A 13,377-nucleotide genomic window follows, 5' to 3' on the forward strand; every position below is an offset into this window, starting at 1 on the left:
TTAAATCTACATCCAACGTCCTTCTCATTTCTTGATACATCACACGAGTAGATCTTCATGAATTATTCTAACAGTGCACCTTGTCAGATCAGATTCATTTCTTTCAGACATTTTAATGTTAGGAGAAGGGACAGAATTCTTTTCAGAGGCCCTCTATGCTAACAGGGTCACGCAGATTTCTCCGACACATTTAGTGGAAGTGGCATAATTGAAAAACATTTCACACAGTTAGAAATTAAGTGTTTGCTGTCAGGAGAAAAAAAAACTGCTGGTTCTGGCAGAGTTTTGACTCTGGGAAAGTCCTGGGTTTCATCACACTTCATTAAGAAACACTCAAACTACACAGTCCATAACCCTACTTGTTGTGTTTGTGTGTGCAGGTTTCTGGGTCTGCAGGTGGTCTTCATTTGCGGGGGTCTGCTCTGCTTCCTGTTGACGGTCATGGTCCTGCGCAAGAGGACGGAACATGAGGACCAAAGAGACGCGGGAAGCAAAGGAGGGTACGAGCTGGTGGACGGGCAGAAAACACAGGGAGAGAACGCTTCGTCTAAGGAAAAAGAACTGAATGGCATCAAGACCTGAAGACGCAAAACAAGAGGACGCAGGGAAAGAAAGAAAGATGCGGGGGGAGGCCGAACAAGGAGAGAAAAGAAGAGTTTTCTAAGATGGTCGCAGACTGAAGCTGCAACGCTAACAAAACTGTGAGACATCAGTGTATGATGAGTGTGAGCCGCTATACTGAGGCTAAGAAACCTTTTGATATACTTTTTACACCCAAATACTCTACATGCTCAGTTAACATTTCCGGGGGGGGGGGATTACTGGTGTGTTTGTATATAAGCTGATCCATATATTGTGACATATAAGCTGTTTTTATATGAAGCAGTGAGCCCAACCAACCTCTTCCACTTATTACTGTTGTATCTGATACTGAAGTGTAATAAGCTGCAGCTCCTTTCATGTGCACTAGATGCTGCTCAAATTAGTCTGACTGTATTTGACATGAATGAGAAATTTTCTCTACTAATACAGTGAGGACACTGTGATCTTTGGAGGCCATTTCAGTGATACAAATGATTTTTAGCAACACTAGCAGCATAGCTGTATGGACGGATGTCAGTTGTTCCACCACTTTGGTCCAGACTATTAGATGGATTGACATGAAATTTTGACATTCATGCTCCCCAGAGGACGAATTGTAAACATTTCAGAAACATTTCATCTAGCGCCACCATCAACATTTTTTCGTTTGTGACCAAATACCTGCAAAACTAACCGCATTATTCCCATCAGCCTCAGCTGCACTTTGTGTTTGGTGCTAATTAACAAATGTTAGCATGCTGACACACTAAGCTAAAATGATAAACATTATACCTGCTTAACATCAGCATGTTAGCATACATTAGCACTAGCATTTAGCTTACAACAGCCTCAAAGAGCTTCTATTGTGACTGGAGACTCTTAAAGGATAAGGCTGGCTAACTAACAAGTATTGTGTGTGTGTATCCAAAGCCTGATATATCTTATTCCTCTGTGCCGTAGATCTGCATTGTCCAAAAACTATTGAAGACATGTCAATGAGCCACACCGCTGCACTGGGTGACATGTTCCTTCATCATGAAGAGTTTGGTCACGTTAGTTTCTTTAGAAACGGCTCCAAAGACTAATAACAGCATCACGTTTTCAGTCTCAGGAGAGTAGTTCTGTGGAAGGCAGACGCTACTGAGCATGTGCAGGAACGCGGTTCTGTTTACAGCTTCACTAGCTTGTTGCTCTGCATATCACAACCTCTGGACTTTTTTGAGTTTTTTGAGAAATTTATAATGTAGCACAAAGTCAAGAGGTTGCGATATGCAGCGCAACAAGCTAGCTAGCTGTAAACAGAACCGCGTTCCTGCACATGCTCAGTGGTGTTTTAAAACACTGGATATATTTTTCTGAGCGTACATCAGTGTTTTTCTGAGTTTTAAGAGCGAACTGAATGTGTTAACCCTAACCCATCTAAAGAGTCATGTGACTCTGCTGTCATGTGACATTATTGTTTACATGAATTTAAAAGCCGAAAATTTTATATATGAGATGTGTTTTATCCCTCCTGGGAACAGAGCCTATAATCAGAAGATATAAAGACACAAACATTAATCTGAGCCTTCAGTGACACTTTTTTGTTGTTTTTATTACTGAATTTTGTAATTTTGTACATATACGAGCAGTGCTTTTACTCTAAAAAAAAAAAAAAAAAAAAAAAAAAAAATTAAAAAGAAAATTTATTGCATTTTCATTGCAATGCATAGAACGGCAGAATAAAAATCCAACCATAAATAATATCAAAATGGGATTTGATATCTTAACTTTGAGGATTATAATGAATGAAATGTGATGGTGGTGATTATTATACTATATGTTTTTTTGTCATTTTCTATTCCAAAGGGCCGTTGTACAGCACCAAGGCAACAGTTCAGTATGTGTTGTGTTTTTTACTGAACCTGAGTCCTAAAATAGACCTGCTTAATAACTTTTGCGCATTTGGGACTTCGGGGCTTCTTTGTGTATTTTAAACCTGCAGAAGTTTTTTCTAATTAAAAATGTGCTTTTCTTATCAAACATCTGTGTGTGTTACAGAGAAGACTTTCTCAGATGTGAAGGCAGATGTAATTTTACTGCTTAAGTTAGACTCAAGATATCAAACTGGCTGACTAAAATAATATCCCTGCACTGTTACTAGACTTTAATCTAAGCACAGAGAAGCTTGGCTCTCTCTCATCAGTGATTTTATTCCTGCTTTTGATCAATGTGTGATGTAAAACTCAAACTCTGAGCTGGGAAACTTAAAGGCGGTCTGTGTAAAGGTTAATAAAACTCTCAACACACAAATGAAGTTTATTCAGACTGTGTTTCTACTGACTTTTGGGATCCTCTGTTCTTTTTCATCTCCTCTCCCTCCATCCTTCTTTCTCTCTCAACCCAGCTGGTCGGGGCAGACGGCCGCCCACCTAGAGCCCAGTTCTACTTGAGGTTTCGTAAACTATGAGATGAGTAACACACTTAAATAATAATATCCACTTCATGTAAATGAGACATTCAAACAGTTTTGGACTGTACTTGTATAGCACCTTCCTAGTCTTCTGACCACTCAAAGCGCTTTTACACTACGTCCCAACCTGCCCATTCATACACTGATGGCACAGCCATCAGGAGAAGTTTGGGGTTCAGTATCTTGCTTAAGGACACTTTGACATGCAGACTGGAGGAGCCGGGAATCGAACCGCCAACCTTCGGATTAGTGGACGACCCGCTCTACCTCCTGAGCCACAGCCGTTAAGAAATTTAAAACTCAAACTCTGAGCTGGGAAACTTAAAGGCGGTCTGTGTAAAGGTTAATAAAACTCTCAACACACAAATGAAGTTTATTCAGACTGTGTCTCTACTGACTTTCAGGATCCTCTGTTCTTGGTCGGGGCAGACGGCCGCCCACCTAGAGCCCAGTTCTACTTGAGGTTTCTTAAACTATGAGATGAGTAACACACTTAAATAATAATATCCACTTCATGTAAATGAGACATTCAAACACAGGAATTCAAACAGTTTTAAGTCCATGGCCTTTGACTCTTTGACTTGTTCTCATAAACAGGCTACTGTTCATCATGTGTGGATGACCTAGTGCAACCTAAGCTGTTGTGACTAAATTTGTCCTCACTTATGAGGATACAGACAGAAACAGTTTTATAAACTGTATTTGTTATGGCTGCAGATTCCCCGGTGGTTCCCCCTCCTGTGTTTCTAGTGCTCCCGTGTGTGTGTGTGTGTGTGTGTGTGTGTGTATGCAGGTTTCCCCCACCAGGCCAAAAAAATAGTTTTTTGAATGCCAATATTAATGTCAAATATCCATTCATTCAGAAATCAATAATTAATAGTGTATGGGAGACTTTGTGCGACACTGTTCCAAAACGTGAGTCAACCTCTGTGTCGTTTCCTGGAAAACTCTTGATGTGATGCAAGTGCCACTGCTATCAGAGTCCCTTTAAATTACTGTGGAACCAGAGCGTACGGGAGGCAGGTCAGCTAACGTGAGCATGGCACCGCCTAAGAAGAGAAAAAGATCTAACGCAGGTGACGGACGAACAAATACATCAACTTTTTCAAGCAAAAATACAGATGGGAAAGAAGAGAGAGGAGCAGCTTATTTATGCAGTAAATGCAGCTCAATAAGTCGTCCTCTCCTTGTGACCACCGAGCAAACACAAATTTGAATGCAAATATAAACTGCAGACCACCTGCGGCGCCACCTGACCGAAACCAACCGTGCAAACATGCCTCGTCTCTTTAAGGTTTTTTTTCGGTTCGTACCACCAGGCCTGAAAACACTTTTAGTGGAGACACTGGTGTATGTGTTGGCGTGGGTGTGGCTTCTCCGGCACACATGCCTTCAATTGGTTCATCTTCTCCGTTGGTCAACACACCTGCCGTCTATCATCTCATCTCTTCTCCAGCATATCAACCACAGCTCTTAATCCACTCTTCGCCAGATCGTTGATTCACTTTCAGTTATTAGTATCCTTGTGTCAAGCTTTCAGTTGTATGTTAACCCGTCTCTCTTGTGTCCCAGGATCATCTCACTCCTACCTACCTACCTGCCTGCCAGCTACGCTTCTCCTCATTCCGCACTCACATTCACACACCTCAGTTTCCCTTTCTTCACCCGCTGCTGCTGCTGCTGGATCCCTTTCCCCATCATCGCTCCTGCAATAAACCTTTTTCCGTAACCACTCTGTCCTTTACCCGCATTTGGGTCCCTCCTGAGTTCTTAACTTGTTCTTCAATAAACTAAACTAAACAATCAAAACATTGAAAACATGCAGGTTTGTGTTGCAATGAATACTGTGGAACAAAACTGGTCCGTGGTTTACAGTATGTCCTAATTTGTCTATTGTTTGTCTTTGGATTAAAGAAATATCATGTTGCACTTGGACACATTGGGCAAAAAAAAAAAATTCAAACTGAAGAGCCAAATACAACAAAAAGGATTTCAAAACCTCATTCTTCAACACCGTGTTGACATGAAACATTCTTGAGCTGCGTCTGCTGCAGGGAACTGAAGACTCTACAGACAAGTTCAGGCAGCATCTTTACATCGTCGTCATTAGAAAACGCATGCTGACTCTATCACAGTTGGAGAACATCTCATGTTTGTGTCTCTGTTGCAGGCTGAAACATGTGAGCTGCTCCTCCTTTCACCTCTTCATGCTAAACATTAACGCTTTAATGCCACTCACAAACCCCAGCAATACATGATACACTGTGAGCAGGGTCATACTCATTGATTTCTTACACAACTTTGTAGCAAACATTCGAGGCCGCTGACAGAGCAGAGTGTGTTTGCATACACTTAGGTGACCAGAGGGGTGTACAACGAAGCGAGATTAGTGGGTTAGCGAGGTGTGTTGAGTCTGCAGGATTTTCAATGTCAAGAGGTGGTTCTCTTTTAACCTGCTACATCACCATGGTAACTTATACTGCAAACTTAACCTGGTCCGGAGCAGGTTATGTTCCGAGTTTCGGCTTAAATCAGCAATAAAAAGCGCCGTCTTTTCACTAACTACCTGATTTGCTGCAAAGTCTGTTTAACACTGCAGCTATTAGAACACCGATTAGAAAATCATACTTATCATTGATTTGATATGTCATATTATAATTTGTAATGGTGCAAGGGGTTAGGGTTACTTCCTGGATGGGATTTTGTTACAATATATCAAATTGTATTTCAAATAAAAACAAACAAACAAAAAAAAAACCTAATGAAGAAATACTTTGAACAAAAAAAAGATTAATCTATTGGTATTTATCACAGATAATATTCAATCTATAATATTAATTTCACTTTGATTTGGCCAGAATCTAAAGTGACTTCCAGTTTAAATCTGCTGCATCGAGTTTAAAGTTTAAGAGTTATGTATATAAACTAATTACGTAATGAATTAGTTTTTCAATTAACAAATTTACATCAGCAGTTTTCTGCCAGCATTCCTCTCTCACCTTAATTGTTGTGATAATGTATTTATATTATTCATAGCTCTCCGTTATAATGATCTGTTCCTCCTGACTGAAGCAAGCGGCACGCGATTGGTCCATTTTGTGAAGTCAAATGATGCGCCAAACGCCGCCTTTCATGGGGACGCGCACAGAGCCTGAAGCAGAAAGCCTGAATTGACAAGGAAAGTTCATAACCACCGTCGTGATACCACTTATCTCAGATCTCGAGTTTAGGGTTTGTCGAGCCAGTTCACACAAAGAAAGCCTGAGTATGTTGAACTTGCTTCGTAGTTCAACCCCTCAGGTTACAGTCAGCTTTCTGCAGCAGTTAGATTTCTCAATCACCATGTTAACTAGGTCATTGCATTCATGCACAAGATTACAGAAACCTGATTTCCCAGATAGACTTCTCCTGAGGGAAGCAGATTCCTTGTCTGGGTTTTTAATCATAATCACATTTTAATCATTCATCCAATCTAGAGCAGGCAGGGGGAGGAACCGTGCGCTTTAAAGTGTTCAGAAACATGAACATGCCAGTTAAGAGACGATAAATAGTGAAATCACGTTCTTTAATGCCGTCAGAGACATAAACAGTCCAATCTAGAGCCAACAGGGAGAGAAACCATATGCTTTGAAGGAGTTAACTACAAACAATCCAGAGCACACAAGGAGCCAAACCACAGACTGTAAAAAAATATGGACGTAGTCACCATGACGTCAGCCACTGGTTTGTGATCTGCTGTTTTGAAGCCTCGAGAGTGTAGTGATTTGACCATGTTTGATTTTTGGAGCCATAAGTGTACATATTTGGATGAGAGGGTGGAGCTGACAATTTATGGTTAACAACAGTGATAACGCTAATTTTCGCCTAAAACCATTAAAACAAAATGTACTCACCGGAAAAAAATGAATATCCAACTCACTGGTGGGTCTTTTATCACAACCAAATGCTGAACAAGACTTTTTTCAGGTGACTTAAATGTTACAATTAACTTTCATGAACTGAAAACACACTGAAGTAGCAACATCTACACCTGTACTCAATGAATCCAGGGGTTACGCCATGGTTACAGTACGAAGTACAGTATCAATTTTGACGCTGTGGTAGCAACTTGTCAATCACAACATAGCCACGCCCTAAAGCATTCGCTGCTTTATCGTTTATTTTATTATAAATGGGGCCATAATTTACAAAATGAACATCATGCTGTACTGAAGAAGACTTGGTACTAGCAATTGAGACCATAAACTCATTAGGAAACAGTTTACTGAGGTAATAAAGAGAGAAGTAGGGTCATTTTCTCATAGACTTCTATACAATCGGACTTCTTTTTGCAGCCAGTGGAGTCGCCCGCTGCTGGTCATTAGAGAGAATGCAGGTTTAAGGAACTTATCTTTGCATTGGCTTCACTTTTTCAGACTGGGAGCTACCTGCTTGAGCAAAACCCAGGGGTTCAAACCAGTGATGGTCCAAAACAGTAACATTTTTCTTGTCAGTATTTATTTTGCCATCAAATCTAAAAAAAGCCACTAGTCCACTAAAAAACTACAAGAAACTGAAGTTGGGGAGTGGAACCGTGCGCTCTAGTGATTAGTGATGTGAACCGTCCAATCTACAAAGTCTTAATAATAATTTGATTGACGTTTCTGTGCAGCACAATCTTAAAGAACACTGGTCCTACCTGATCAGACAAACAAAACAATTTCTAACTTGTTTCATAATAATCTTCAGTATGCATGATGTGATATTCTAGCCACATCACCCTGAAGACACTTACTATCATCATCATTTTTATACATTAAATGTTAAATAAAAAAAATGTTGTAAGTTGCGGAAGTGAAGTGTTGCACAGACAGGAAACAGTGTTTTAGTCTAAAGGTCTATTTCATCATGAGGACATGAAGGGTCTGCTGTCGAGACGAAACATAAGAGGAAGTGAGTTTTTGCCTCTGTAGGTGTGTTTGTTTTCAAGGATTGAAGGATTTTAATGGTCACACAGACAAATAAATGAACGTGCGTAGTGAAATGTAACATGGTGCACTCATTAACCCAATCTCAACCAAGAGTCAAGGCAGATGGCCGTCCACATAGAGTTCGGTTCTGCTCGAGGTTTCTTCTCTTAAAGGGGAGTTTTTCCTCGCTGCTCAGGGAGGAATGTTGGGTCTCTGTAAATTAAAGAGTACAGTCTAGACTTGCTCTGTGTGGAAATGCCCTGAGATAACTTCTGTTATGATTTAAATAAACAAAATTGACCTGAATAAATAAGAATTAGAAGAAAGAAATATAAAAGGATGGTAGCAGCTCTGTGAGGCTAGGCACTTTACGCTAATATGGTCACAATGACAATGCTAACATGCTAATGTTTAAGGATTTAGTAGCATCTAGTGGTTCAGTTGCAGCACCAATTGACTGATAAAAATCTGAACTCAAATGTTGAACTGTATTGTCAAAAGGTGACGGCTAAGAGATGAAACATTTCCTCACAAGTACAGAAATACAGACCTCTGGCCCTTAGACCTCTGCAGGTTTTACTGAGTGTTTGTCTCCATCTGGTGGAGACTGAAGTGCATTGATGGTGAGAGCTGGTGTCAGATAACAGCACAATGTAAAAATGTAACTCATGTAAAAGTATTATCAGCGAAATGTAAGAATCATTTTAATGTTGCAGGTGTTTGAGGTGTTTTATATGCTTCTCATTGTAATTCTTTGTTGTTGTGTTATGTTATGATTTATTTATGGATTATAGACACAAAAACAAAAAGGAATAACATGTTAAAGTACAAAGCAGCAGCTCCAAGTCTTAAACAGAATATCGGCAGTGATGAAGAGGAAACAAACAAATTACCAGTTCTCATGGATATTTTTATTGTTTTTTTTTGTTGTAGACAGAAACAGATGTGTTTCAGAAGAAGACCCTCATCAACATCATGCTGGTGTGATTTGTTTTTGTTTCGTAAGATGTTAAACTGAGGACATTTATTTCCAACAAAGTCCCAAGATGTTAAAAGACAAAAGAAACATAGAGAAGCACAAAACATTCAACATAAAAACTCAACAATACAATCCTGAAATCCAGAAACACATCACCGCAATTTAAATAAAGATAATACAAGGACAATTTGATAGCTAAAGTAATGATGACATTGCAGATGTCGAGGCACTTTACATGAACACACACTGTCCTTGGTAAGATAGTGATGCTGACTATTGTTATGTATTGAGGAGCAGTGATAATATCTTAACAGAAAAGTCAAAAATCTGTGAAACAGGAACTTGAGTTTTCTGACACACTTAAATAATATTTTAGCAGCAAGAAATTCACAGGAAAGTAACTGATCCAGTATAATTCATGATCATGAGCCACATCCGTAATTTCAGTTCTATTTCTTAATATTTTTAACTCATTTGTTCTTGGCAGCTTGTTCTTATTTCCTGGCAGAACTGACTCAGTTTCACCCAAATGTACGTAATGCCTGTCATCAGTGAGACATTCTTTTACACTTTCTAATGAATTACTAAGAGTGGTCTTAATCTCACTAACATCATGCCCAGATACCAGTAACACCAGTAACACAGAAGGTCTTTTCATTCCTATGCTGTCAGAGTGCAAGTGAAAATATTTCCTCTTCCAGTGAAAATAAAGCTATTTGTTTTAATCACTGTGGACAGATTAAGGTTGCGAATGTGGAAATTCTTCAGTCTCAAAACACTTTTTTTCATGAAAGCCAAATAGATTTCATGGAGCAGAGGTTTAAACTGGAACACATTTTGTTTGTAGATAAGAACCTTTATTTTAACATTTACAGTGGTGTGAAAATCTTTAGGCACCCCTCTGAGGCTGCATAATAATTTACTCTGTCATCCATCCATCCATTTTCTAATAAAAGCTGAGTACTGGGGTATGTTCCAGACAAAGATTTTTAGTGTAGCAATATTAAGTTGTATGAAATTAAATCAGACGTGAAAAATAGGCTGTGCAAAAATTTGGGCACCCTTGTCATTGTGTTGGTTTGAACACCTGTAACTACTTAGAACTGATTAATTGGAACACAAAATTGGTTTGGTGAGATCATGAGAAAAGGTATTTAAGTTAAATCAAATCAACTCTCAAATGACCTGAAAACAAAGATTGTTCAACATTACGGTTTAGGGGAAGGCTACAAAAATGTTCCACTCTGAGGAACATAGTGAGGAAATGGAAGACCACAGGCACGGTTCTTGTTAAGGCCAGAAGCGGCAGGCCAAGAAAAATATCGGAGAGGCAAAGGCGAAGGATGGTGAGAATGGTCAAAGACAACCCACGGACCATCCACCTCCAAAGACCTACAACATCATCTTGCTGCAGATGGTGTCACTGTGCATCGTTCAACAATTCAGCGCACTTTGCACAGGGAGAAGCTGTATGGGAGAGTGATGCGGAAGAAGCCTTTTCTGCACACACGCCACAAACACGAGTCGCTTGAGGTATGCAAAAGCACATTTGGACAAGCCAGCTTCATTTTGGAATAAGGTCCTGTGGACTGATGAAACAAAGATTGACTTATTTGGTCATAACAAGGGGCGTGATGCATGGCAGCGAAAGAACACAGCATTCCAAGAAAAACACTTGCTACCCACAGTAAAAATTTAATGGAGGTTCCATCATGCTGTGGGGCCAGTGCCAGTACTGGGAATCTTGTTAAAGTTGAGGGTCACGTGGATTCCACTCATTATCAGCGGATTTTTGAGAATAATGTTCAAGAGTCAGTCACAAAGTTGAAGTTTCGCCGGGGCTGGATATTTCAACAAGAAAACTGCTCAAAATCTACTCAGGCATTCATGCAGAGGAACAAGTTCCCCAGACCTGAATATCATTGAAAATCTATGGGATGATTTGAAGCGCACTGTCCATGCTCGGCAACCATCAAACCTAAGTGGACTGGAGATGTTTTGTAAGGAGGAATGGTCCAAAATACCTTCATCCAGAATCCAGACACTCATTAGAGGCTATAGGAAGCGTCTACAGGCTGTTATTTTTGCAAAAGGAGGCTCGACTAAATATTGATGTGATTTTTCTGTTGGAGTGCCCAAATTTATGCACCTGTCTAATTTTGTTTTGATGCATATTGCACATTTTCTGTTTATCCAATAAACCTAATTTCACTACTGAAATAATGCTGTGTCCATCAGTTATTTGATCAAAATGAAATTGCTGATCCAAACACCCGATTTATAAACGAGAATAATGGAAATTGTCAGGGGTGCCTAAACTTTTTCATACCACTGTATGTGGAGGTTGGTGCCACTGCAGTGATGGCTGCTTGTTTACATCCACCTACAACCAGGATTCATCTATACATTAGGGATGTGCAGAAAGCCCAGTATTTGTATTTGTTGAGGCAGCAAAATGATTTGTATTCGAATGAAAGAGGAAAGAGGCTTAAAGCTATAATATGTAATTATTCCACATTAAAATGTCTAAAAACAACTAGACCTATGTTATATATGTTGTTGAGTTGTGTACTTACATTATCCAAAATGTTTCCAACAATTTTCAAACCCAGAGAAATCTGTAATTTAATCAAAGTAACGGACCGTTTCATTTGGTCGCCTGTCAATGGCGTCATACCTCCTCTACCAAAGAGTAAACATGCACCAGATACATACGGCGGCGCTGTGTTTGTCCGCTACAATGGCGTCTACCAAAGAGTAACTTACACACATACAAGATAATACATCGGCGTTGTGGTTGTTCCACACAAACTGTTATAAATGGACTTTTATTCAGTTTTAAGCCACATTTTCATGATAAATTTAGGTGGTTTTTAACTATATCTTTTAGCCGGAAGAAGGATTTTAGTCATTGGACGTCTGGATCTTAAGTTATCAGAGAAATAAACTGGACAAACGTTAGCAGCAGCTCGGCTAACAGCCCCTCCAGGAAGTCCGGTGGTCGCCAAACATCATTGGAGAAACACTGATTTTTTTTTTTTTTTTAGGTGAAACAGCTTTATTCAGTGTTTTTACTTGTAATCTCCGGGTCTGTTTGTTCTGGAGAGGAGGAGACCTCTGTGGGTAAAAACATCCCGAATGATGAACACTGGAGTAATCCTATCCCGGTGAAGCTGCTTATTTAATGACAAAGACAATAACTCCCATGATCCCTTGCTACTTCACACCGTCATCACACTTGAATGAGAGACCCCTAGCAGCTGAAATTAAATATTGTGCATTTAAAAATCCTGTTTTTGTTTTTATTATGCTTTTAATTTTAGAAAATTAAAGTGTTACAATAAGTGTTCATAAATAAACTACCTTATGAAGGAGGTTCCCACACCGGGTCTTGAACTGGAGCCAGCCTCAAGCACAATCTGCGATGTCCTTCCAAAGTTGCTGGGTCAAATCCTCGGCCACGGCTTCACTGCGCCGTGTAACTGTACTTCTTGACAGCTCGAGAGCTTTATTTCTGCCTTGTTTTTAAAGTCTCGGAACAATGAGTCAGCTGCTTCAACGAAAGCCTGTTTTACCATCTCTCCATCCTTGGAAGGACTTCTTGTTCTTAACGATGAAGTGACTCACCCGGAAAGATGCTTCGGTAGCGGCTTTCGCTTTTGAAGTTAGCTGTGAGAAAAATGACTGCTGTCCGGACAACTGGCATTTTAGTTCCTTCACCTTTCTCTTTCTCAGCTCGCTTTTCGGCGGGAAGTTGGTGTCATAGTTTTTATGAACAGTCTGAAAATGCTGCTTCACATTTCCCTTCTTCGGTATTAGTGCGATGGTAAACTGGCAGATGAGGAAATATGAAAGTGATAAGTTTTTGGCTTCTTACTTTAGTCCAGCTCCACCACTCATTTTTATACCCTTTCTTAAGTTTAAGAGAAAAAACCGAGGGCTAAAAATTGGAGGCTAACTAGGCAACTCGCTAGCTTGCGCATGCGCAGTGACCTAAGTGTCAGAAAAGGTCAGATGTCAGACTGGCTGCCCTGTATATCAATCAAGTGACAAATTTCATAGTGGGGATGGATGATAGGCTGACGTCCATTTTTTTTTTAATGCCATGCAATCTATCCACACTACCTTTGCGATCGACTGGTAGATCGCGATCAACGTATTGGGCACCCCTGGTGTAGAATAGAACCTTTTACTTTAATGCATTTGATGACTATATTTATAACATATAACCACGTCTGGGCAGATTTCTCGGCAAACGCACCACCCCCCCCCCCAGAAAAAGTGAAATTCCTTTTAAGTCAAGTCAAACCCATTTTATTTATATAGTAGCACCAATTCAGGGCACTTTTCACACAGAGCAGGTCTAGACTGTACTCTTTAATTTACAGCGACCCAACATTCCTCCATGAGCAGCA

The 13,377-nt window shown here is 39.9% G+C and overlaps 1 protein-coding gene across 3 annotated transcripts in view; it reads left to right on the top strand.

Annotated features, from left to right (window-relative positions):
- slco2b1 (solute carrier organic anion transporter family, member 2B1) overlaps positions 1 to 2,874 on the top strand; it is a 40,178-nt gene extending 37,304 nt beyond the window's left edge. For all 3 annotated transcript variants that reach the window (XM_067608956.1, XM_067608958.1, XM_067608957.1), the window contains exon 15: positions 381 to 2,874. In XM_067608956.1, the coding sequence (XP_067465057.1) occupies positions 381 to 582 (202 nt within the window). In that variant the 3' untranslated portion in view covers positions 583 to 2,874. The remainder of the gene's footprint in view (positions 1 to 380) is intronic.
- Positions 2,875 to 13,377: the final 10,503 nt, after the last annotated feature.

This window comes from Thunnus thynnus, chromosome 13 (genome assembly GCF_963924715.1).
Source record: "Thunnus thynnus chromosome 13, fThuThy2.1, whole genome shotgun sequence".
In the NCBI taxonomy this organism is placed as follows: Eukaryota; Metazoa; Chordata; class Actinopteri; order Scombriformes; family Scombridae; genus Thunnus; species Thunnus thynnus.